Source organism: Babylonia areolata, chromosome 3, assembly GCF_041734735.1.
Source record: "Babylonia areolata isolate BAREFJ2019XMU chromosome 3, ASM4173473v1, whole genome shotgun sequence".
Classification (NCBI taxonomy): domain Eukaryota; kingdom Metazoa; phylum Mollusca; class Gastropoda; order Neogastropoda; family Buccinidae; genus Babylonia; species Babylonia areolata.
This window is the reverse complement of record NC_134878.1, coordinates 64503350-64531291: the sequence shown is the minus strand read 5'-3', so window position 1 is coordinate 64531291 and position 27942 is coordinate 64503350. Positions and strand designations below refer to the sequence as shown.

At 49.5% G+C, this 27942-nt stretch overlaps 2 protein-coding genes across 4 annotated transcripts in view; one reads left to right on the top strand and one right to left on the bottom strand.

The window, feature by feature from the left end:
• The window catches only part of LOC143280202 (ciliary microtubule-associated protein 2-like), a 35612-nt gene extending 25731 nt beyond the window's left edge, over nucleotides 1-9881 (top strand). For 2 of the 3 annotated variants that reach the window (XM_076584818.1, XM_076584817.1), the window contains 2 exons: nucleotides 1137-1261; nucleotides 8439-9881. In XM_076584818.1, the coding sequence (XP_076440933.1) occupies nucleotides 1137-1261; nucleotides 8439-8565 (252 nt within the window). In that variant the 3' untranslated portion in view covers nucleotides 8566-9881. The remainder of the gene's footprint in view (nucleotides 1-1136; nucleotides 1262-8438) is intronic. The other variant, XR_013055008.1, reaches the window with a different exon arrangement.
• A 1046-nt stretch (nucleotides 9882-10927) lies between these two features.
• LOC143280200 (ATP-dependent RNA helicase DDX4-like) overlaps nucleotides 10928-27942 on the bottom strand; it is a 33513-nt gene continuing 16498 nt past the window's right edge. Inside the window, exons 8-12 of the mRNA XM_076584815.1 lie at nucleotides 25991-26300; nucleotides 24534-24633; nucleotides 22658-22928; nucleotides 14187-14303; nucleotides 10928-12994 (exon numbers count right to left, since the gene is read on the bottom strand). Of these exons, the coding sequence (XP_076440930.1) occupies nucleotides 12911-12994; nucleotides 14187-14303; nucleotides 22658-22928; nucleotides 24534-24633; nucleotides 25991-26300 (882 nt within the window). The 3' untranslated portion in view covers nucleotides 10928-12910. The remainder of the gene's footprint in view (nucleotides 12995-14186; nucleotides 14304-22657; nucleotides 22929-24533; nucleotides 24634-25990; nucleotides 26301-27942) is intronic.

The following is a 27942-nucleotide window of genomic DNA, read 5'->3' as shown; positions in this document are numbered from 1 at the left end:
TAATTTAGGCATACAATTATGTATATCATTCTCTGATTTCAGTTTTATAAACATCTCCTCCCCCTTCCTCCACTCTCTCACACACACACAAAACAATAACAACCAACCAATACACACTCGGGAACGAACACACAAAGCTCTAGGCGAGCGACACACGCTGTCATCAACAATGAGCCAGCCAGCAAGCCACGCCCCCTTGGGCTGCGATGATCACACACAGTACACACGTGACTGACAAAGCTACTTACCACAGCGAACACATTTAAAACACACAATGCAGTCATATTGTACAACAAACAGAAAGCAAATAATAAACTGACAAACCTCGTAAACACCCACCTGCATCTTGAATCAGCTGAGCTTGTCTGTCTTCAGTTTCGTCAAGCAACTCCCCCTCCATGTCAAAATCAGCGTCTTCAGCATCAACTTCACGCAGTTCTATCTCATTCAGTCCACAATCTTCATCTCTACTGTTTGCATTCCGAAAGAATTCTTTCAATACAAGTGCAAGTGTTGGGGTTTGTCTGCGTTCAGCCATGGATTTGCAAACACAGCTTGAGCTTCGTACAAACTTGCAAAACTTTCGCCATAAATGTGACAATCCAATGAATAATTTTAGCTTATGGAACTCAAGAGATAGAGCACTCAGGGGAGCTAATTTAATGGTTAGCAGACTGTTTTCTGTAATGTGGGACTCGAAACATAGAACGTTGTAACATGACCTACGGCGCACGTCAATACAGCATTGGTGAGCGACATTTCATGACGTACATCGACAGCGCAGTCAAGAGGTTAACAGCACAAGCCAAGGCAGGTTTGGTCAGTCTTGGGGTAGACAGAAAAAATCATCTCCCCCTCCCCCAGAAGATTGTGTACATATGTCTGGGATTTGAAAAGTTTTCTTCACGCTCTTACATAGGAGGAAGGAAGGGGTGGTGGGGCTCAGGCAAAGGCTAAGTCTCCTCTAAACCAACGATTAAGGTGTACTTTTTGTACAGGTTTAGCTTGATAGTGATGATTAAATGACGAGATCTAGAATGAAACAAAGGCAGTCCTGCTCATTGTAGAAGAACAATTAAATGTTCTACCACAAGAAGTTCCAAGTATATAACCCCCAAACTTGCTTTCTGTTCCAGAACCCAGTGGGAGCCGGTCGCTATGACATCCAGAAGTTCGAAGAAGCCCAGCACCGCAATGGACACCAGAGTGACTTTAAATCCAAGACCGGCAAACCCAGCTACGCCTTTGAGAAATTCCTCAAGTGAGTACCAACCTTTGGAGTTGAATCGTAAAGAGTAAATCTTTTGAAAGGATTGCACTTATTTCTGTCTGTTACCAATGTTCAGAAGAAAAAAATTAATGTTAAAAAAAAACGAACAAAAAAAAAAAACGTGAGGAGTCCAAAGAAAGACAATGCTTCCCTGATGTCCGTGCAGTTTCAGAGATGTTTTCCTCCCCCATGCTTTGCCACACCCCAGCTTGTCTGCTGTAGTCCCACTTGCCAGCAGTCCACAGGGAATTGTCAGTGGCCCTGTAGTGGACAATCAGGCTGTGGCTATGTGAGAGGGTGTGGGAGAGGTGGGTTCAGGATGAGCAATGGATTGATGCCCTTGACAAGGCATGATGGACAGTGCCAAAAAAAAGGTTGCTCGTTTCTATGCTCCATTTCAAGTCCGTTGAGCTGAGGCCTGACAAAGCGCGCTGGGTTACGCTGCTGGTCAGGTATCTGCTTGGCAGATGTGATGTAGCGTATATGGATTTGTCCAAACGCAGTGATGCCTCCTTGAGCTACTGAAACTGAAACTGAGCTGAGAACCAGATTTGAATAAATTTGAGAAATATTTTTGGGCGAACATTTTAAGCATCAGTTAATTGCAACATTACCCCTTTTCATTAGATTTTAAATTGGCTACATTTAAATTGTTATGAAAGTTGGTGACCTTTAAATTTCGAAACACCTATAACATTTAATTAGCTTTCCTAAATTTGGAGTAGAAAGGAGGAGTTTGTATTATACTCCATGTTTGGTGTTACATATACTTACCATGTCAAACTGATGCAAACTAGGCCTATGGTTTGCTCTGTTTGGCCAAATTTCGCGCGGCTAACAGTGAAAAGACGCCCCTCTTTGTCTGGCCCGCTCTTAGCCAATCCAAACGCCTCTAACAGCTATAAGCGCTGAATCATTCCGTGGCCATGAACGAAAATGCCCCATTTTCGTAATGCCCCATGAGAACCACGGCAGAGACGCGGGGACGGACAGGCGGGCGGGCATTCGAGTTTGACATGGTAAGTATATGTAACCCCAAACATGGAGTATAATACAAACTCCTCCTTTTGGTGTCATATACTGTACCATGTCAAACTGATGCAGAATTTAAAGCAAATGGAGGAGGGCAACGCCTACTGGTTCGTATGGGGAGCCCTTGTAACTGAGACGGCAGTGTTAGCCGCGACAAAGGAAATCCCCTTGGAACCGTCAGCCCTGGTCATACGGAAATCCCGGAGGTAGAAGGTGATGAAGGGATTCTCAGACCGCCACAAGGCTGCCTCCAAGACATGCTGCAGTGGCACCAAGTGCTGGAAAGCGGCTGAAGTAGCTATGGCCCGCACTTCGTGTGTTCTGGGATTAAGACAACTGATATCCTTGTGTGCATGAGAGTAGGCTGTACGAATGACTTGGGAAACCCAGCGGGAAATGGTGCCTGCAGCGATGTCTTTCTTGTAATTCTCATTGAGGGAGATGAGAAGGCGCCTCTGAGAAGAACGCCTATGGCGAGACCTATCCCAATAGTATTTGAGACACCGAACGGGGCAGAGATGCCTATCTTCATCATCTTGGGCAAGAATATCAGACAAAGGTCTGACCCTCAGAGAGGGGGAAGGGACCTCGGGGTCTTGGTTCTTAGCCAGAAACTCTGGAAGGAAACGAAGAGTGATGGAACCATCTTTGTGGAATGCTAGATCTTGTGGCATACCACTAAGACCATGAATCTCACTTCTACGCAGCAACAGAAGGAAAGTGGTCTTGAGAGTGAGCAGGTCAAAAGGCATAGTCCCCAATGGCTCAAAGGGCTGTTTTCAAATGAAATCCAGGAACAAGTCCCAGAGGGGCACTCTTCTGGGATTCCTAGCTTCCTTCAGAGAGGCGCCCCTAGCCACCTCTCTGAGCAGGAAATCAGCTTCAAAAAGCGGGATCACCTAGCTGTTTGATAGTGTACAGATGGCAGACCTGTACCCTCTCACAGAACTAGCAGACAGGTTGAGAACCGAGGAGCAGTGAGCCAGAAAGTTGGCCAGCTGCATGCTCTAGGGTTAGTAGGGGGAATGTTCTGAGCTGCACACCAACGCAGCCATTTCTTCCAGCGAAAGTCATACAAAGTCTCTGTTCCCTCCCTCCTGGCTTTGGAGACTATGGAGAGGAGGTCGGAGGAGGCACCCCCCTTGGTCAGCGCGGCCGACACAGAGGCTGACCGAGGGGTGGAAGACTTCAATGGTGATGCTGACAGTTCCGACCACACAGCAGCCACGCGTGCAGGTGGAGCATTTGAGGATTGGAGTGAGGAATGCCTGAACGAGGCTGCCTCAGCAGATGAGGTTTGGTTTCCAGTTCCAGGGGTGGAACATGTGTCGGGGACTGAAGGACCGGAAACCAGGGCTGGGCTGGCCATTTCGGCGCAATGAGGATCAGCTTGCGGGCGTTCCAACCTGGCTTTCCGTATCACCTTGGACAGGATTGGAAAGGGAGGAAACGCGTAGGCAATCAGACTGCTCCAGTCCAGAGAGAGAGCATCCACTGCCCATGCTTCTGGGTCGGCGACCGGAGAGACGTAAGTGGGAAGTCTCTTGTTGAACCTTGTCGCAAACGGGTCCACCATCGGCCGGAACCACTGTTCCCACACCCCTTGCAGGGTGTCCTTGTCCAGGGTCCACTCTGTGTGTATGACACTCTTGGACCTGCTGAGAGCATCTGCCAAAATGTTGTCTTTCCCTGCTATGTGTCTCGCTGAAAGTGCAATGCCCTTGCTGTGGCACCAACGGAGGAGAGCCTCGGTCCGCAGAGAGAGGTCTGCCGAGTGCGCTCCCCCCCCCCCCCCCTTTGTTCACGTAACATGCGACTTGTTGTATTGTCCGTGAACAAGCGGATGGTCTTGCCGGTGGCCTCCCCCATGAAGTGCAGGAGAGCCCTGCGAACTGCCTCCAGTTCCAGAACATTGATGTGGCATAGGCGCTCCTCTGGGGACCAAGTCCCTGCTGCATGGAGTGAGTCCATGTGGGCTCCCCAGCCCAGGTAGGAGGCGTCTGTGAATAGTGCCACCTGAAGAGTAGGTGGGGCTATGGGCACCCCCTGTGTCAGAAGAGGGGTGGTTAACCACTCTGATGTCACCTCGAGGAACCACTCGCCCAGACATATCAGGGTATCCCATGGCTGAGTGCTCTGGGCGTAGCCTGAGTGCCCTTTGAAGAGGGCGCTTGAGAACCCTGCCCAGAGGGATGAGAGGTGCCATGGACTCCATCATGCCCAGGAGGGAAGACAGAGTCTGTGCTGTTGCTTGGGAGGAATGGCGCAAGTGGTTGAGGAGGCCTGCCAGACGGTCCCACCGATCTGGCGTCAGAGAGACTATCATAGACCGCGAATCTCATCCCTAAGAAGTCGAAGGACTGGCTCGGGGACAGATCGCATTTCTCCTGGTTCGTGATGAAGCCCAGTTGGGAGCACAGGTCTAGAAGTCTGGCTGTACGACTCTGGCACAGGGCCTGTGACTGGGCCAGAATAAGCCAGTCGTCCAGGTACACACAGAGCCGAATGGACTCACCTTGGTAAACAGGGAAAGGGGCAAGGGACAGACCAAATGGGAGGACCGAGAACTGGAACACCTTTTCCCTCCACACGAACCTCAGGTACCGACGGGATGCTGGGTGGATGAGGATATGGAAATAAGCATCTTTCAGATCGATGGACATCGCCCCGTTGCATGGTCTCCCGAATCTGTGCCTGTGTGTCCATCTTGAATTTCATTTTGGGGAGGAATCTGTTGAGGGGGGACAAGTCCAGGACTGGTCTCCACCCTCCTGAGACCTTTGGAATCACGAACAACCAGCCGTAAAAACCGGGGCCCGGGTCCGAGAGTTGAGATATCGCCCCTATGAGGAGTAGGTGCGATATCTCTTTCTCTAAGACGCTCTCCTGCTCCATCGAGCTGGGCACATAAGGAGGAGGAGTGGATCTTAGAGGGGGGGCGGTCCCCCACCCAAGGGAGCATGTACCCCGACTCTAGCACCGATACAATCCAGTCGTTTACTGATGAGCATGCCGAGACAAGTTTCCTACTTGGAGGGGCTGAACGACTGGCGGTGCTGAATCGGGGCCCAGTCCATTAGGGGTGCTGCCTTCTGGCCTTGGGCATGGCCAGTCGGCTTGGACGGACATGAGGTGGTTTGTTCCTCTGCCGCTGATTCTGCGCACGCCGCTTTGACTTAGGAGGCGAGGTATATGGAGGAGCCCTGGTGGCGGGTCTCTTCAATGGCATAGAACCCTGGCGCCCCTGGGAGGAGTGGGCTAAATATGAGGCCACCTCCCTGTTTGTCTCTGCCCTGTGGCTGACAAAATGCGGCGCATACTGGCCGAAGAGGGAGTGGTGCTGGGATGGACCGCAGGGCAGCCCTCTCCTCTACTGGAATGTTAGAGAGGCGGAGAACGGCATCACGCCGCGCTAGCACAAGTATTGAAGTGAAGGCTGGTAGCTGCATCTGCAGCTGCCGTGAGACCAGACGCTACCCGATTGCCAAAAGTGTTTAACCTCGGGTCTGAGAAGAGGCCAGGCGGGACAGAGGAAGGAGACTCCGTGTCCTGATGAACTGAACGTTGTTCCCACAGCTCATTGGTCCTGTGGAGGAACGCGTCAAAGAAGGTATAAGCCGTGGAAACCTCGAGGAGGCAGCGGCAGGCCAGTTTGTCCCACTCTGCCAACGTCTTAAAGGAAAGAGTAGCTGAGGTGGGGAAGGTGGTGCGCTGTGAGACCAACATCCTGTCCTGCGCGGAGGGCTCTGCTTCCCTGTAGGCAGGGTGTACCAGGACCACACTCCTCCCTTGGAGGGATCTTTAAGGAACTTGCCTGGGGCAAAAGCGCCCGGGGCAGAGAGGGACTCCCTGCCTGGAGGAGGGATGGAAGCAGTACCCCTGACGGTGCGGGCTGGCTTATTAAGCCACTCCTGAGCCATTTCTGGCACTCTGAGTCGCCTTGTGGTTCTGGAGTTAGAGTCACCTGACCGAAGGAGGGTTAAGGGTAACAAAGTTGCCTGAGTGACTGATTCGGCATGCGTGACCCTATTGGGGAGGGTCAGTTCGAGCTCGGCAAAGTCCGAGTTTGGTTCAGGCTGGTCCCTAGGGAGGCGTGGGCTCCATCTGTCCCCCTGGGATGGGGGCGAAGAGTGCTCATCCGCTTGTTCGTCCTCATCCGAAGACGGGGGCTCCCCCTCTTATTCACAGTCCATCCCCTGCTGGGTGCCTCCCAAGTGGATGTACCCACGGGGGTGGGCTGTGGTCAGCCCAGCGGGATGAGCTGGGGCGATCCCGAGCAGGGACCCTGGTCTCCGCTGTAATGTCCTTGACACCTGAAGAGGGTGGGGAGTGTGTGGACCCCCGTAGGTCCAACCCATGCTTGGGATGTGGGTGCCACACCTTCTCAGAGAGGGCGTCCCTGGACGCCAGAGGGACCCACGAGTGCTGTGAGGGGACAAACACCCACTCATCTCCTTTTAGGACCGAGGGCTGGGTAGGTGGGAACGGCAGGCTCCCACGGGCTGAGGGGGGCCCCTCAGCCGCCCGTCGGTCCTGAAAAGGAAGCCGTAGTGACCGTGGAGGTCACCTGCGTGTTGACAGAGGACCAATTTGAGGCTGTAGTGTTAATACTGGTCGAGGAGCTCGACCTGCCCAACGAGGAGTCAATCCCTCTTGTCGGGGCAGTGTGTGTCACTCTGTGGTCTGTGCTGGGTTGGGTCCAGTGGGGAGCGGACAAGAGGGTTGGTCCCTGGTCCTCCCGGTAACCCAGCATGCACCCATAGGTGCACCAGAGTACGGGTAGAATGGGGGATACCACCCGTGGGCACCAGCCATCCCGTGACCCCCAGCCCCAAGGGTCACTGGCGCCTTGACCTCGCTGAAGGGAAAAACCTGGCCAAGTCGGAGGGAGGTCAGGTCCGACTTGGGTGTCAGACACGCCGAAAGGCCGGCGGTCTGACTGCCCGGAACCGCCTGACACGCGCAGGACTCCCCCAGCAGGGGAGACCGGCCGGATAGCGGGAAGACCTGCAGAGCAGGTTGCCACGCGCCCCGAATCCCCTCCCGTGGGGAGACTGGGGTGGCTTGGCCCGGGGTGGGCAAAGTGGAGGTCCCCCCCCGGAACCAAATGTTTTTCTCCCCCAGAAGGAGGTGGGGGAGGGGGGTCGACTGAGAAGGGAGGAGGGGGAACAGCACTGGGGCCCCTGAGGGCCGTCTCCGTGTGGGGACCCGGGTAACGGCGGGGGGCGGCCTCCCCTTGGGAGTTCGCACCCAGCCGCGAGTCCCCACCACCAAGAGAGGACGTGCTACTCCCCCCTTCACCTGCCTCGCGCTGGGACACCTCGTATCCCTTTCCCCCCGGTCCCCTTCATGACCGTTTTATTGGAATGAGTGTCCCCTCCGCGATCTGCGTCTGCAGACGCATCGCCGCGGTCCCTATCGGGAGAAATCATGAGCTCCGGGCCTGGGAGAGTCTCTTGCCGAGTATCTCTCCCAGCATCATGATCCCTGCCTTCGTAGGATGGCATACGAGGCATGGTACCGCGCGTAGGCACCCAGCGAACAATTCGATCCCCAACAGAGAAAGGAAAGACAGGATCGACTCAGAGGTAGAAAAATATGAACGAATCGAGGGGGCCGAGTCGAAACAAGTACACAGAATGTAAGAATATACAGGCAAGCCGCATACAACAAAATAAGGCCAAATGAACACGCTCAATAGCCAAAAAAAAGCGTTAGACGAAACAGAGCGAAAACCTGACAAGATGGCGTGGAGAGCCTTGGTCAAAGGAAAGATTCAGCGCTAAGGGCCAGACTAAGAGGGGCGTCTTTTCACTGTTAGCCGCACGAAATTTGGCCAAACAGAGCAAACCATAGGCCTAGTTTGCATCAGTTTGACATGGTACAAGTATATGACACCAAACAATAACCCCTTTAGTCATTCAGCACATACAGCATACTTTTGTATTCACTGTTCATATAGTCCATGATGCAATATTTACTGCTTTTCATATTTGGTGTGTTTAATGTTCATGGTGCAGTGTTCATGTTTTTACATATTTGGTGTGTCCTATGTCCATAATGCAACACTCACTGCCTTTGATGTGTGTGTGTGTGTGTGATGTAAGAGTATGCAATGTGGGTCCACTTTTTGCAGGGAACGTGTGCGTGGCAAGGATGTACCTGTGGCAGAGAGGAGCTACCTGGTCACTCCTCAGGGTCTGCCCAGTCACCAAAAACCACGCCACATGTACTCCTTTAACCGCTCCGTCACTGTGGCCTGAGTTCTCTTCTTACTTACTGACAGTAGTCACTTGGACCCCAACAGACTTATTGTCGACAACTGACCTTTGCATTCTCAGCCTGGAATGGAGGAAGTTCTGGTCACATATCCTGTATCCTTTTACGACATGCACAAGTCAATCCTTAACCCCTTTTGGACTGGCAAGTTAGTAGGATGGTGCTAGTACACCACCATAACAGAATCACACCACCTAATTCGCCCACAGCTTGCTTTAGAATAATCAGTTGCTTTCCATTAAGATTTTTACTGTCCAGAAGCTGAGGTCTTGGCAATGAGTAATTTCAATTTTCTGGCAAGTTGCACAGATGGCAAGTTTCACTGGGCATTGTTGAGGTAAACCTCACCTTGTGTTCATGAACTGGCAGAGAATGGGTGCCTCCAGATGCCGACATTATCAGCTGACCAGTTACTTGGCTCTAGACTTGCAGAAACACCTAAGATATCAATCTTCCTGTTAACACCAGACCCTACCTACAGCAAGCAGTATTTATTTCACCCACCAACTAATGTTGCTTTGTAGTTATTGCACTTTGTACATATTTTATACAATTTGGGGATATAAATCAAACAATTCTCCTCTGCCTTAAACAATTCTCCTCTACTCTAAGGCAGTAACTCTTTAATTCATACCAGTGTTTTGTTGGAAAACCCAAAATGTTCTACTGCATAATCATATGAATTATATTTTCAGATGCTGTGATAAAATAGGTTTTAACATCCCATATAATTATGAAATAAACTGATGAAAATGTTTATACTGTTATACCCCTGCCCCCCTAAAATAGTTTATATTATTATTCATGCATGTGTGTGTATGTGTAGTAAATGTGAAGGACCTTGTCACATGTACATCATTCAGTTAGGGAGGCCAGGAGGGAGAAAATGGGAAAGAATCTGTACAGGGTTTGGAGGGGGAACATGAGTGAAATTAAAAAGTACTGGGTTAGCTGGTGCACAGTGAGAGATAGAAGCCAGTCACTTACCCATGAAGGAAGTCTTGGCAGTGACAGACCAGAATGAGATTGAACCGATCAAATCAAAATGGGCTAAGTGCAGACGCCTCTGCCAAAGGATCTTGGTTTTTGTATATTTGGGTTTTTTTCTGGTCCTGACAGTATTAGAGTCCAGTCCTGTTCTTGAGAAAAGTATTCATAACAAGCACTGCTCATATCTGCATACCTGCAATTTCATATTGTTTCATTTTGTAGACACTCGTTGGAAGCCTATGTTCATTTTCCACTGCAGTATTATGTTCTGTCCTGCATGATGCATAATAAAGCTGATCATTGTGGCTGTGCATGGTGTCACTGTCATGGATGTAACATTAACTGTGTGCCTCATCTTGAATGAAATGTTAACATGTTTGAACATGTTCAATACATAGGGTTTACCACTAAGGAAATCCAACTCGTTACTTTAACCTACAGAAGGCAGTGGTACTGTGTCTCACCAATTTGCACACAGGTAGGATCAAGTGTGAGCAGCTAGAAAGTTTCCTTTAAAATTTTGTTTATCCGAGTTCCAAAATCTTTATCAAAGAACCAATTGGGGAACTGAACATTCTTAGTATCAACTTGTGTTCAATTTTTGTCATTAAAAAAATTTATATATTGGCCATTTTATACTTGGACACTATCTATATACCAAAAAGAACTGCTTGCAGAACTGACCTGACAAATATTCCTGGCATATAAAATGCACCCTGGTACCACGTGGCAAGAACTGACCTAACACATATTCCTGGCATATAAAATGCACCCACCACGTGGCAACAAGAATACAGCAGACTGGACTCTCAGGAGACGACTGAAAAGCACTTGTGATTTATAATGCGTACAATATACGAGCAAGTAAAAAATTCCAAAAACGATCAACGTTTAGAGATTACTACAAGGATCCAAGAATAGTGGTCCACAACAAAGCCTCCAGAAGCGGAAACCCATCCCCATGTACACTCAACAACCCTCTGCTCAAAGTTTGCGATACACTATTGTTAATTTGGTACCAGGCGGTTATTTCTTGACATTATACTGATGACAAATTCCACTGTGTCCTGAACAGGTGTACACTCAACAACCCTCTGCTCCAAGTTTGTGATACACTTTTGTTAATTTGGTACCAGGCGGTTATTTCTTGACATTATACTGATGACAAATTCGACTGTCCTGAACAGGTGTACACTCAACAACCCTCTACTCCAAGTTTGTGATACACTATTGTTCAGATTTGGTACCAGGCGGTTATTTCTTGACATTATACCGATGACAAATTCCACTGTCCGGAACAGGTGAAATTGAGGAAAATTTTCCCCAGTTCATTTTCTTTACATCCAAACCCTCAACCCCTCCCAAAAGCTGCTAAAATGTGTAATTAGCATGGAACACAATAAATCTTCTTACCATGAAGCCATCTTATCTACATAGCCATTCTCTTGCATTCCTGTCTTAAAACATCCACACAATGCAAAGGACTTTTTCATCATTATTTTTAGTGATAAAACTCAAAGTATAAAAATGCCTGTCTGGCACATGGAACAAACATTTTAAGTATCACAGGTCTTGTTGATGATGGAATGATGGGTGTTATGTATCAAAGCTGTTCAAAAATTAATGACTGACAAGCATCACCAAGATCTCTGATCGTATTGCACTTGATGTAGATGTAACTTTTTCATTGCAAGTTAAGGGACACCACTGACAAAGCTGTGTCAAGCTACCTTCCCGTCAGTTCAGACAGGATCACACCACTGACAAAGCTATGTCAAGCTACCTTCCCGTCAGTTCAGACAGGATCACACCACTGACAAAGCTATGTCAAGCTACCTTCCCGTCAGTTCAGACAGGATCACACCACTGACAAAGCTGTGTCAAGCTACCTTCCCGTCAGTTCAGACAGGATCACACCACTGACAAAGCTATGTCAAGCTACCTTCCCGTCAGTTCAGACAGGATCTCCAACAGGGACTGGCAAAAAATGCTTCACCAACATCTGCCATCATTCATTTCTTACCACCACCTCATTTGACATACCTGTTACGAAGCAACATCTCAACATTTGGCAGACAGTTGCTACTCCGCTTCCAGTAATTCTGTTTTACATCTGAAACACTGTCAGCTTTTACTAACAAAATCCACTATTTTCAGTGAAGTACCATCACAATTTCATCTCTGCCGCCTTCATTCATGTATCATTGCATTCACATGAACAAGATGGTGTTAACGAACACCTTTCTTTTAACATTCTATATTTGTTCTGAACACCACTTCAGCAGCATTTTTAACGTTAACCTGGCACATGGTTGCTCTTTGGCAACTATATCCTATATAACCTTTCCTGCCATCATCTCAACAATCATTCCTGTATATCAGACAAGACCTGAAAAATGTTGACTCGTTTTGGCAACAAAACCCGAACATTTTTTGTTACTTTCACTGATGTGCCAAACATTTTTAGCTCTGCTGTCTTCATACCTGTATCATCCCTTTCCCATCAACAAGACCATGTGTCCGGTTTTAGAGAGAGAAAAAAAAAAAGAGAAGAAAATGAACACTCACAATCATCTTCTCAAGGGGAAAAAAAAAAAGGAGAAAATGTTGGAATTCTCTCCAACAATCACACCCACTCTCTCTTCACATCATTTATCAAATGTGGTCACTTCACTATGTGGGCTGGCTTTCCACAAAGTGCAGGAGACGACTTCCTGTCTACAGTTTAGCACAATCACATAGTGCAGGAGACAACTTCCCGTCTACAGTTTAGCACAATCACATAGTGCAGGAGACAACTTCCCGTCTACAGTTTAGCACAATCACATAGTGCAGGAGACAACTTAGCACAATCACATAGTGCAGGAGACAACTTCCTGTCTACAGTTTAGCACAATCACATAGTGCAGGAGACAACTTCCTGTCTACAGTTTAGCACAATCACATAGTACAGGAGACAACTTCCTGTCTACAGTTTAGCACAATCACAGTGCGAGAGAGAAATCCCTGTCTGCAGTTTGACACAACATTAACTACTTGTAACATTGAGATTCGTAAACCAATTCCGCAAACCAAATGTTCCCAACAACGGAACAGTCAACAAGAAGCAAAATGATCCATAACTCTAGAGAAAAGCTGCCTCTTCTGACAGCAACAACCCTCCCACAACATTCATCTTCAACACGAGCATTACCAACACTTGGTGAATGATTGGTGACATGAAGCATTAGGAAACAATCTTCACTGGAGGAGAAAATAAAATGATTCTTCTTTCACTCACTCAACAAAAATAGGGGAAGACCAAAGTGAAGGAGGGTGTGTGGGGGGGTTGCCTGGTGATCAGTCCCAGGCCTCGTCATCACAAGTGATGTCCACGTACCCCCCAGCATCACCCGCACCATCGTTAGTGCCGCCCGTGCTGAACTGAAACACATCACACCACATGTCTTCAGCCTGTCAGCACAGATATCCCTCCGCACACACTTCACTCCCAACACAGCCACATTCCCAGTAAGTGGGAAACTTAACACACACACCTCTGTTGCTCTCATTAAAATTATCACTTTTCCATAGTCGTACTAAAGCCGTAATTAGGAAACACACACACACACCTCTGTCGCTCTCATCAAACTTTTCCAAACTCGTATTTCAGCAGATCTAGCAATCAAATGTTACATAAACATGTTCAAAATCCAACGGACAATACTGGAATCCCACTACCGATTCAAGCATCTCTTACTGTGCCTCTACCAGACGCATGGATATGGGTGAGACTGCAGTCTGTAACATTGTCTGAACGTTTGTTTTGCCTTCAACAACACTCCACACTGCACTGTACAATGATGAGGCAATTTCCTGTCTTCAATAACACAATCTTTCAATGTATGAAAGTGTGTCCCCCAGTGCTCTGACAATCAGCTGACTTGTGTCCTCAAATGGTCCCTCTGCAGTCAGTTGGACTGTAAGTAGCATGATTTAACCCAGTCACTTTTAAACTTACTGCTTCTGTAATGGGCCAAATTTCAATGAATGTGGAACGAAGGCAGCTATTTTCAATCCAGACTACAGGGGCCAAGAATTAGAGCTCTCTTATTTCATTGCTTCCTGACTGTGATAAGAAATTGACCTCTAAATCAGCAGTGAAACAAAAAGGAAATTTTCTATCTAAAATTACGTTTAAATAACATACTTACCGTGACCCAACTAGTGCAGACTCCGGCAGGGGTCTGACATTCCTGTCCTGTGCAAACTACTATCTGCCAATGCGGAGAAAACGAAAGCAACTACGGCCAATAACCTCCCGGAAGTAGGTAACATCCCCTTTGTCCCGCTGGCTAGCGCCCTCTTTTTCCTGTGCTCTTCATACGGCGAAGTTTTTTTTCGTATTTTCTGCCTGTCTGTCGATTCTCTGGCATTCTTGTTTTTTGTCAAATTATGTCTCCAACCAGGTCACATAATTATGTAGCTCGATTGGGCAATCGCGCTAAAATTAAGGCGCAATCGATTCGCAAAACACTGTTTAGGTCAGTATTGAAAAAGCCTAGTATTTGAAGTTTTTAGATTATAATATCCTGTTTAGCCTGAACAAAAGACACAATCACTGGGCTGCACTCACTTTGCCTCTGGGTCGAATGTCCTTGCTGGCAAACCGTCCGTTTCCTCTTCTGTCTCCACCTCCCCCACCGTAAGCGTCAGCATAGTCGGAAAGCCAGTCTGGAACTTCTTGCTTTGCCTGTCAACACATGCACACACACACACACACACACAGAAAACCCTGTGAGTCAGTCTTGCAGGAGGCCAGGTGTACTGTGCGTATTCCTATTCTATTTCTCCTACACCTCCCTCTCAAAGGCACAGATACAAACCCCTCTGAACTCTTAGAAACAAATCTGGACATTTTGTAACACTGTTTTTAGCTGGTTCCATTAAAAAAAAAACAAAAAAAATTCAGCCTGAAAACAATCACATACACAAAAAAATCTCCCAAAGTGTTCCCTTCTCCCTCCCCTGCCAGCCTCAAGTGCAGCACATTCTACAACCATGAAGTCCCCATCAGCATGTTGGGTTTATGCCAAGATCAGACAAATGTTTTTTTCTTCTTTTTTTTTTATATTTCAACAGAGGTGCTGTACCATATATATGGACCTGTCTACACACTCCGACACCTCCATGAAACTGAAAACTGAATGAAGTTGGCTGCCTGTCAACAAGAAGACATGCCTACCTTCCATGCACATTCAGTGAGAACCCTTCAGCACTCACCTCGGCCAGAAACACCCCCCTTCCATACAGTATCAGTGTGAACCCCTCGGCACTCACCTCGACCAGACCCCCCCAGCCACCCCTCAACTTCCATGCACAATCAGTATGACACTCACCTCGGCCAGAAACACCCACCCCCCTTCCATGCACAATCAGTATGACACTCACCTCGGCCAGAAACACTCCCCACCCCTCCATGCACAATCAGTGTAACACTCACCTGGCCAGAAACACCCACCCCCCACCCCCCTTCCATGTACAATCAGCATGATACTCACCTCAGCCAGAAACACCCCCCACCCCCACTTCCATACACTCGGTGTGATACTCACCTCAGCCAGAACCCCCCCCCCCCCTTCCATACACTGGGTGTGACACTCACCTCAGCCAGAAACACCCCACCCCCCACTTCCATACACTGGGTGTGATACTCACCTCAGCCAGAAACACCCCACCCCCCACTTCCATACACTCGGTGTGATACTCACCTCAGCCAGAACCCCCCCCCCCCCCCCTTCCATACACTGGGTGTGACACTCACCTCAGCCAGAAACACCCCACCCCCCACTTCCATACACTGGGTGTGACACTCACCTCAGCCAGAAACCCCCCCCCGCCACTTCCATACATTGGGTGTGACACCTCAGCCAGAAACACCCCACCCCCCACTTCCATACACTGGGTGTGATACTCACCTCAGCCAGAAACACCCCACCCCCCACTTCCATACACTGCGTGTGATACTCACTTCAGCCAGAACCCCCCCCCCCCCCACACACACACACCACTTCCATACACTGGGTGTGACACTCACCTCAGCCAGAACCCCCCCCCCCTCCACCACCACTTCCATACACTGGGTATGACACCTCATCCAGAAACACCCCACCCCACTTCCATACACTGGGTGTGACACTCCCTCAGCCAGAAACACCCCACCCCCCACTTCCATACAATGGGTGTGACACTCACCTCAGCCAGAAACACACCACCCCACTTCCATACACTGGGTGTGATACTCACCTCAACCAGAAACACCCCACCCCCCACTTCCATACAATGGGTGTGACACTCACCTCAGCCAGAAACACACCACCCCCCACTTCCATACACTGGGTGTGACACTCACCTCAGCCAGAAACACCCCACCCCCCACTTCCATACACTGGGTGTGACAGACACCTCAGCCAGAATCACCCCCCCCAACTTCCATACACTGGGTGTGACACTCACCTCAGCCAGAACCCCCCACCCCCACCCCCCACTTCCATACACTGCGTGTGATACTCACCTCAGCCAGAAACACCCCACCCCCCACTTCCATACACTGGGTGTGATACTCACCTCAGCCAGAAACACCCCCCCCTTCCATACACTGGGTGTGACTCACCTCAGCCAGAAACACCCCACTTCCATACACTGGGTGTGACTCACCTCAGCCAGAAACACCCCACCCCCCACTTCCATACATTGGGTGTGACACCTCAGCCAGAACCCCCCCCCCCTTCCATACACTACGTATGATACTCACCTCAGCCAGAAACACCCCACCCCCCACTTCCATACACTGGGTGTAATACTCACCTCAACCAGAAACACCCCACCCCCCAATTCCATACACTGGGTGTGACACTCACCTCAACCAGAAACACCCCACCCCCCACTTCCATACACTGGGTGTGACACTCTCCTCAGCCAGAAACACCCCACCCCCCACTTCCATACATTGGGTGTGACACCTCAGCCAGAAACACCCCACCCCCCACTTCCATACACTGGGTGTGACACTCACCTCAGCCAGAAACACCCCCACCCCCCACTTCCATACACTGGGTGTGACACTCACCTAAGCCAGAAACACCCCCCCCCCAATTCGATACACTGGGTGTGATACTCACTTCAGCCAGAACCCCCCCCCCCCACCCCCTACTTCCATACACTGGGTGTGATACTCACCTCAGCCAGAAACACCCCACCCCCCACTTCCATACACTGCGTGTGATACTCACTTCAGCCAGAACCCCCCCCCCACACACACCACTTCCATACACTGGGTGTGACACTCACCTCAGCCAGAAACCACCCCCCCCCCCCACTTCCATACACTGGGTATGACACCTCATCCAGAAACACCCCACCCCACTTCCATACACTGGGTGTGACACTCACCTCAGCCAGAAACACACCACCCCCACTTCCATACACTGGGTGTGACACTCACCTCAGCCAGAAACACCCCACCCCCCACTTCCATACACTGGGTGTGACACTCACCTCAGCCAGAAACACCCCACCCCCCACTTCCATACACTGGGTGTGACAGACACCTCAGCCAGAATCACCCCCCCAACTTCCATACACTGGGTGTGACACTCACCTCAGCCAGAACCCCCCACCCCCACCCCCCACTTCCATACACTGCGTGTGATACTCACCTCAGCCAGAAACACCCCACCCCCCACTTCCATACACTGGGTGTGATACTCACCTCAGCCAGAAACACGCCCCCCCCCTTCCATACACTGGGTGTGACTCACCTCAGCCAGAAACACCCCACCCCCCACTTCCATACATTGGGTGTGACACCTCAGCCAGAACCCCCCCCCACCCCTTCCATACACTAGGTATGATACTCACCTCAGCCAGAAACACCCCACCCACCCCACTTCCATACACTGGGTGTGACACTCACCTCAGCCAGAAACACCCCCCCCCCTTCCATACACTGGGTGTGACACTCACCTCAGCCAGAAACACACCACCCCCCACTTCCATACACTGGGTGTGACACTCACCTCAGCCAGAAACACCCCACCCCCCACTTCCATACACTGGGTGTGACAGACACCTCAGCCAGAATCACCCCCACAACTTCCATACACTGGGTGTGACACTCACCTCAGCCAGAACCCCCCACCCCCACCCCCCACTTCCATACACTGTGTGTGATACTCACCTCAGCCAGAAACACCCCACCCCCCACATCCATACACTGGGTGTGATACTCACCTCAGCCAGAAACACCCCCCCCCCTTCCATACACTGGGTGTGACTCACCTCAGCCAGAAACACCCCACTTCCATACACTGGGTGTGACTCACCTCAGCCAGAAACACCCCACCCCCCACTTCCATACACTGGGTGTGACAGACACCTCAGCCAGAATCACCCCCACAACTTCCATACACTGGGTGTGACACTCACCTCAGCCAGAACCCCCCACCCCCACCCCCCACTTCCATACACTGCGTGTGATACTCACCTCAGCCAGAAACACCCCACCCCCCACTTCCATACACTGGGTGTGATACTCACCTCAGCCAGAAACACCCCCCCCCCCTTCCATACACTGGGTGTGACTCACCTCAGCCAGAAACACCCCACTTCCATACACTGGGTGTGACTCACCTCAGCCAGAAACACCCCACCCCCCACTTCCATACATTGGGTGTGACACCTCAGCCAGAACCCCCCCCCCCCCTTCCATACACTAGGTATGATACTCACCTCAGCCAGAAACACCCCACCCACCCCACTTCCATACACTGGGTGTGACACTCACCTCAGCCAGAAACACCCCCCCCCCCCTTCCATACACTGGGTGTGACACTCACCTCAGCCAGAAACACCCCACCCCCCACTTCCACACACTGGGTGTGATACTCACCTCAACCAGAAACACCCCACCCCCCACTTCCATACACTGGGTGTGACACTCTCCTCAGCCAGTAACACCCCACCCCCCACTTCCATACACTGGGTGTGACACTCTCCTCAGCCAGAAACACCCCACCCCCCACTTCCATACACTGGGTGTGACACTCTCCTCGGCCAGAAACACCCCACCCCCCACTTCCATACATTGGGTGTGACACTCACCTCAGCCAGAAACACCCCACCCCCCACTTCCATACACTGGGTGTGACACTCACCTCAGCCAGAAACACCCCACCCCCCACTTCCATACACTGGGTGTGACAGACACCTCAGCCAGAATCACCCCCACAACTTCCATACACTGGGTGTGACACTCACCTCAGCCAGAACCCCCCACCCCCACCCCCCACTTCCATACACTGCGTGTGATACTCACCTCAGCCAGAAACAGCCCACCCCCCACTTCCATACACTGGGTGTGATACTCACCTCAGCCAGAAACACCCCCCCCCTTCCATACACTGGGTGTGACTCACCTCAGCCAGAAACACCCCACTTCCATACACTGGGTGTGACTCACCTCAGCCAGAAACACCCCACCCCCCACTTCCATACATTGGGTGTGACACCTCCGCCAGACCCCCCCCCCCCCTCCATACACTAGGTATGATACTCACCTCAGCCAGAAACACCCCACCCACCCCACTTCCATACACTGGGTGTGACACTCACCTCAGCCAGAAACACACCCCCCCCCCTTCCATACACTGGGTGTGACACTCACCTCAGCCAGAAACACCCCACCCCCCACTTCCATACACTGGGTGTGATACTCACCTCAACCAGAAACACCCCACCCCCCACTTCCATACACTGGGTGTGACACTCTCCTCAGCCAGTAACACCCCACCCCCCACTTCCATACACTGGGTGTGACACTCTCCTCAGCCAGAAACACCCCACCCCCCACTTCCATACACTGGGTGTGACACTCTCCTCGGCCAGAAACACCCCACCCCCCACTTCCATACATTGGGTGTGACACTCACCTCAGCCAGAAACACCCCACCCCCCACTTCCATACACTGGGTGTGACACTCTCCTCGGCCAGAAACACCCCACCCCCCACTTCCATACACTGGGTGTGACACTCACCTCAGCCAGAACCCCCCACCCCCACCCCCACCCCCCACTTCCATACACTGCGTGTGATACTCACCTCAGCCAGAAACACCCCACCCCCCACTTCCATACACTGGGTGTGATACTCACCTCAGCCAGAAACACCCCCCCCCCTTCCATACACTGGGTGTGACTCACCTCAGCCAGAAACACCCCACTTCCATACACTGGGTGTGACTCACCTCAGCCAGAAACACCCCACCCCCCACTTCCATACATTGGGTGTGACACCTCAGCCAGAACCCCCCCCCCCTTCCATACACTAGGTATGATACTCACCTCAGCCAGAAACACCCCACCCACCCCACTTCCATACACTGGGTGTGACACTCACCTCAGCCAGAAACACCCCCCCACCCTTCCATACACTGGGTGTGACACTCACCTCAGTCAGAAACACCCCACCCCCCACTTCCATACACTGGGTGTGATACTCACCTCAACCAGAAACACCCCACCCCCCACTTCCATACACTGGGTGTGACACTCTCCTCAGCCAGTAACACCCCACCCCCCACTTCCATACACTGGGTGTGACACTCTCCTCAGCCAGAAACACCCCACCCCCCACTTCCATACACTGGGTGTGACACTCTCCTCGGCCAGAAACACCCCACCCCCCACTTCCATACATTGGGTGTGACACTCACCTCAGCCAGAAACACCCCACCCCCCACTTCCATACACTGGGTGTGACACTCACCTCAGCCAGAAACACCCCACCCCCCACTTCCATACACTGGGTGTGACACTCACCTCAGCCAGAACCCCCCACCCCCACCCCCCACTTCCATACACTGCGTGTGATACTCACCTCAGCCAGAAACACCCCACCCCCCACTTCCATACACTGGGTGTGATACTCACCTCAGCCAGAAACACCCCCCCCCTTCCATACACTGGGTGTGACTCACCTCAGCCAGAAACACCCCACTTCCATACACTGGGTGTGACTCACCTCAGCCAGAAACACCCCACCCCCCACTTCCATACATTGGGTGTGACACCTCAGCCAGAACCCCCCCCCCCCCTTCCATACACTAGGTATGATACTCACCTCAGCCAGAAACACCCCACCCACCCCACTTCCATACACTGGGTGTGACACTCACCTCAGCCAGAAACACCCCCACCCCTTCCATACACTGGGTGTGACACTCACCTCAGCCAGAAACACCCCACCCCCCACTTCCATACACTGGGTGTGATACTCACCTCAACCAGAAACACCCCACCCCCCACTTCCATACACTGGGTGTGACACTCTCCTCAGCCAGTAACACCCCACCCCCCACTTCCATACACTGGGTGTGACACTCTCCTCAGCCAGAAACACCCCACCCCCCCACTTCCATACATTGGGTGTGACACCTCAGCCAGAAACACCCCACCCCCCACTTCCATACACTGGGTGTGACACTCTCCTCAGCCAGTAACACCCCACCCCCCACTTCCATACACTGGGTGTGACACTCTCCTCAGCCAGAAACACCCCACCCCCCACTTCCATACACTGGGTGTGACACTCTCCTCGGCCAGAAACACCCCACCCCCCACTTCCATACATTGGGTGTGACACTCACCTCAGCCAGAAACACCCCACCCCCCACTTCCATACACTGGGTGTGACACTCACCTCAGCCAGAAACACCCCACCCCCCACTTCCATACACTGGGTGTGACACTCACCTCAGCCAGAACCCCCCACCCCCACCCCCCACTTCCATACACTGCGTGTGATACTCACCTCAGCCAGAAACACCCCACCCCCCACTTCCATACACTGGGTGTGATACTCACCTCAGCCAGAAACACCCCCCCCCCTTCCATACACTGGGTGTGACTCACCTCAGCCAGAAACACCCCACTTCCATACACTGGGTGTGACTCACCTCAGCCAGAAACACCCCACCCCCCACTTCCATACATTGGGTGTGACACCTCAGCCAGAACCCCCCCCCCCTTCCATACACTAGGTATGATACTCACCTCAGCCAGAAACACCCCACCCACCCCACTTCCATACACTGGGTGTGACACTCACCTCAGCCAGAAACACCCCCCCCCCCCTTCCATACACTGGGTGTGACACTCACCTCAGCCAGAAACACCCCACCCCCCACTTCCATACACTGGGTGTGATACTCACCTCAACCAGAAACACCCCACCCCCCACTTCCATACACTGGGTGTGACACTCTCCTCAGCCAGTAACACCCCACCCCCCACTTCCATACACTGGGTGTGACACTCTCCTCAGCCAGAAACACCCCACCCCCCACTTCCATACATTGGGTGTGACACCTCAGCCAGAAACACCCCACCCCCCACTTCCATACACTGGGTGTGACACTCACCTCAGCCAGAAACACCCCACCCCCCACTTCCATACACTGGGTGTGACACTCACCTCAGCCAGAAACACCCCCCCCCCACTTCGATACACTGGGTGTGACACTCACCTCAGCCAGAAACCCCCCCCCCCCCACTTCCATACACTGGGTGTGATATTCACCTCAGCCAGAAACACCCCCCTCCCCTTCCATACACTAGATGTGATACTCACCTCAGCCAGAAACACCCCACCCACCCCACTTCCATACACTGGGTGTGACACTCACCTCAGCCAGAAACACCCCACCCCCCACTTCCATACACTGGGTGTGACACTCACCTCAGCCAGAAACACCCCACCCCCCACTTCCATACACTGGGTGTGATACTCACCTCAGCCAGAAACACCGCACCCCCCACTTCCATACACTGGGTGTGACACCTCAGCCAGAACACACCCCCCCACTTCCATACACTGGGTGTGACAGACACCTCAGCCAGAAACACCCCAACTTCCATACACTGGGTGTGACACTCACCTCAGCCAGAAACACCCCACCCCCCACTTCCATACACTGGGTGTGACACTCACCTCAGCCAGAACCCCCCCACCCCCACCCCCCACTTCCATACACTGCGTGTGATACTCACCTCAGCCAGGATGCGCACCAGGTGTCCCAGCAGACTGCTGTCCGTCTGGTGGTTGTAGAAGCTGGTGGCCTTGCCCAGGTTGCCGCACCGCCCGGTACGCCCAATGCGGTGCACATACTCGTCGATGTCGGATGGCATGTCGTAGTTGATGACATGGGCCACATCTGGAATGTCCAGGCCACGAGCAGCCACGTTGGTGGCGATCAGCACTGAGGAGTTCCCCTTCTTGAAGGCACGCAGTGCCTCTTCCCTCTCGCGCTGGAGACGGTCACTGGGAAACAGAACAGGGCAGTGGTTGGCTTCACAGTGACCTTCCCTGTATTATTTATCACCCATCAGCATACTGGCCAATCACTGCAGCGAGGTCATGACTGATAGTGTAACAAAGTTTCCAAAAAATGCTATGACCATTTAAAAAAAAAAAAAAAAAAAAAAAAAAAAAAAAACAACTCTCCCTATTCAAACACTGTAGACTTTGGACCATAATTATGGCTTTTTTCTTCCTTTTTTTACCTGACCCCTACCCACAAAAGACCTTCAAGACTGACAGGTTGTAAGTAGACAAAATTATATTACAAAATAAATATACAAAGACGTGCTAGGACTTAATTTTAAGAAATACTGTACCCCTATGTTAACTCTGAAGCAAAGAATTTCCATACACAAAACTTGTCAATCTACTCACATTAAAAAATAATATTTCAAACTTATGTTTTTAGCGTGATAAAATGATTAATGTAATTGAACGAATATAACACTATTTAAATCTTTCATGTATCTCAATAATCTAAAGGCATTTTATAGCTTGTGGTAAAGAAAAATCTTGTTGCCACTGCCTCAGTCACAACGAAAGTTGTTCGGTGGCAACAGAGCCATTGTATGTTTAGTAGTCAGATGTCAACCCCCATCAAGTGTTTGTAGGAACATTTTGAATTTGGCAGAACACTTGGACTATGAGCCACATAAGCAAACACACATTTTAACTACGAGGCATACAAACACTTGGGCCTACCTCCAGTCGCTGTTTGACCAAGATGCAGCTTGATTAAGCCATGTTCTTTCTTGTTTGGGTAAACAAGCCAAGTGGTCCACTCAATGCTGTTTCAATGTCAACGCGCAAGTGATTAGCTGAGCATCATCACGTGAAACTGAGGTAAGTAGTGCCTGCCCTGGCCACATGATCAATAGGTCTAAAGCGTCTGGGTAATGTTTCGACAGGAAAGCATGTGACCAAGCTATGCAGTCAAAACTGAACTCCTCCAAACAATTCTGACCACGTAACGTCGGAACAAACTGCAAAATCGTTATAACAGCTGGGATCTCTCAGAAGCCCACATCAATCAGCATTTAATTTTTCAGATCAGTCAAGGTTAAAACTTTCCCTATTTACATCATGACTTTTTTGCTTCGACAGATCATAAAAGCCATCAAACATCTTCAGGCATAATGTACACAATAATCACTGTGGACAGGTCGGCTCCCCCCCCCCCCCCCACGAACTATGTTCAACAGATTCAACCTGAATTTCAATCATTTCTTCCCCTGTGACTGCAGTCACAGTGACCAGAAGTGTGTATATTATTAATGTCACCAACTGAAACATATAAGTCTGAATGTATGAGCTCTGTATCTTCGGCACCAATGCCAAAAAATAGCAACTCCTTTTCAAAATCAGTGAAAACAAAAACTGTTCTGATGTGTGACCATCATAGGGTTTTCTTGTCAACTGGACTGGAAATAAACTCTGGAAATAAAAAAAAAAACCCTTCAAACCTACATGCACAGTTCAAGAAAGACTGTACTTGTACGGCAACATTCTTGGCAAAATGTGACCTTAATGGTCAGTGACGGACACTCCCCTCTCCCCCCCACTGACCCATGTATGCTGGTGGTGGGGTAGCCAGACTGGGACAGGTAAGATGCCAGGAAGTCGGCGTTACGTTTCTGACCCACAAACACCAGCACTCTCTGGGTTCCTGCACACACAGTACAAGTCAACACTCAACAGGAATGTGTCCAGATCAACTGGTTTTCCTTGGGCATGATCAATTTCTGTGTCATACTGAGACAATATGCTTCTTGATGTATTGTTATAAAAGGCTTGCAGCTTTAAGTCCTCAAAAATAATTAAAGATGATGCACGACAATTTTCTGCACAATGCTTTATCAAAATAAATGTCTGCAATTGATTTATCAAAATAAATGTCTGCAAAATCACATACAAATTTGTTTCATGCTCAACTGACCTCATACATTTTTTAAAGTAATGAGAGAAATAAAGCAAGAAGGCAAAATATACAAAAGCCATACACTAGGTAATAGGTAAAATAACAGTAAAACAGCAGGAACCCTACAAGTATTTACAGTCTGACAAACTATTCAACAAGGCAGACTCCTAAGATTGCATTCATGCTGCATATTCTGCCTTTTGCTTGTAAACCCACTTGAACAACAAATCCTTTCCCATGGTATGAAAAAGCAAAGAAATACATACAGAATATGCACATTGTAAGCCAATCTTTTAAGAAATACATACAGAATATGCACATTGTGTAAGCCAATCATGGGCTGTGAGTAATGCACAGCTGTTTGCTGTCTGGTCCAACAGGCTAAACCTGGGAATATTTTATTATTTTTACCAATCTGTTCTGTGGACATTTAGGAATTCATGACAAAAGGTTGATGTGCTACATTGCAATATTACAAGTGCAACGTGATCACCAAACCTGGGAAAAGTCTTGTCATATCAAGTTTCAAGAGAACAGATTGTTTTTACTTAGTTGAATATTCTGTACAAATACTCATATCAAGATCCCACATCAATTCATGTTGAAGAAAATAATAGCCATACAGATCTATATCAGCTGCTTTAGCTTCCAGTGTGACATTCTGAAATGTTTTGCCCTGTCTGATGGCATTTTGTGTGTTCAGGACGAAAGAAAAACTATGCCCACGTAGAGAGATATTCATGCACATAAACCTGGTGCACGCCTCTCACATCAAGCCTGGTCCATTTTTCACTCAGCTAACCTAACCACAACCAATTGTACATGATACACAAACTAATATATACACAACAGCCATAAAAAATACCCAAAATGCCAGCATACAACTCATACATTTCGCAAATGTAAAAGCCCAATTATACAGTTCAGCAAAGAAATATTCAAGACTTTCTCCTTTTTTCTTTCTTTCTAAAGTTCAATGAACTAGTATGGCAGAAAATAAAGTTACAACAACAAAAAAAAATAAAATAAAAATATTCAAGCGGGTCAACAGAAAGGAAATCACCAATATAAAAAGAAAATGAAAGACGTCCCATGCCCTCCTTACCCATTTCATTGAGGATCTCACAGAGGTGTTCCCGTTTCTGCAGCTGGTTCACCTCCAGGAAGGTCTGGGTCACGTCAGAGCATGCCCCGCCCACAATGCCCACCGTGATGAACAGGTAGTTGTTCAGGAAGTCAGACGCCAGCCTCTGGATCTCCTCCTTGAAGGTGGCGCTGAACATCAGGGTCTGACGCTGGCTCTTGGGCGGCATGCCCATCGTGTCCACCAGCTTGCGGATGTCAGGTTCAAACCCCAGGTCCAGCATGCGGTCCGCTTCATCCAGGATCAGGTACTGCACCTTCTCCAGGCTGATCTGTCAACATGCCAGGCACACTGCACAAATGATGTGGACAAGTCATGTGAAGACAGCAAGGTAGACAACCCTTTAACTCACTCCATGCCAAGAGTTTTTGCCCTTGTGAATCCCAGAAAACCCAGGGTTTGTATTGGATGGGAAAAAAATTCTCAAAAAAACAAACACCCAGACAATTAAAATTAAGTATGTGTATTCAATGAATGTTGCTCCATATTTGTGCAAAAAATTAAATTATTTACTCACCATCTTGTTGATCACGGTATCCATTTTTTTTGTGTATTTTGTAGCATTTTGCACCCATCAGAAAGGTATACCAAGTGTCCTTGAACAGCTTTCAAATGTTCCACATCACATCCTAACACTATCTGAGGAACTGAAGACCTAGTACATGCAATGTAGTATGAACAGATGGTGGAGAAAGTTAAAATTCACGCACACAAAAATAATATTGTCTCTACATAAAAAAAAAAGGGAGTTCACTGTACACAAAAACTGACAATAGTCTTGTCTGGAATGAAAAAGCTCATGGCAGGTGATTGGAGTCCTGGGCACAGCTTCACACACAGTAGAACTCCACATTTTGGACACCAGTTTGGCAGTTTGGTGTCTTGGTGTGTTGCGGCGCTTGAACAGGTCATCACAGACCTTGCACTTGACCCAGCCATGTTGGTGATGTAGTCTTGTACTGCAGCTGGCTTCTTTCAGGACAGTGTCATGTTGTGACACTGACCATGGTAGTTGGCAGCATGACTGTTGTCAGCACATGAACTGGCTTTTTGTCCTGCCACTTCAGCACAGCAACATGACCTGCAACCACACACACACACACAAATGATCATGCAGGTCTGACTCTTTCTTCTTCTTGTTTAAATTATTTGTTTGCTTATTCCCTTGTTTATTCTAAATATTTATGTGAATGGAAGCATAATGTGGTAAGTTTTCTACATGTAGTCAAAGAAAACCACCTTAGATTTTTTTTTAACAATATTACAAACAATAATGACAGTATCATCAGTATTTGTACTATTACTGTCATTTCTATAGCGCCTTGTTCTACAAATAAACTCCATGTTATTGTAAAACAGAAAATAAGTAAACATGCATGCAATATCACACACACACACACACACACACACACACACACACACATATATATATATATATATAATATACATACACACTCACCATTTTCAGTCCCAATCACTGGCAAAAACACCAGCAAAGTCATCCGTTTCCTCAGTGATTTTGTTGTCAGTGTCGGTCAGCTGGCACATGGTCAGGACTCGCTTTCCTCTCCAATGTAAACACCCTCTTCAGTGGCCGAATCTAAATCTAGTTCATCGGGATATGGTTCAAAATCACTGTCCGACGAATCAACATTATCTCCTTCAACATCGGAGCCTTCAGTTTGGATCATTTCCAAAGTAGCTTCAACGCTGTGTTGCGTTTGACCTCTCCTACCGTGTTGAACACTTCGACGCGACGCTATCTTGTCAAACAACTTGCAGAGCTGACTGAGGGTATGCTTCGTTATTGTCTGCTAACGAACGTGTCACTAAACGCACGCAGTGTGTGTGAATGAAAAGCTGGCCAGAGATAACTTAAGAATCAGTTCTGCTTTGGAGTTTCGTATCCGACA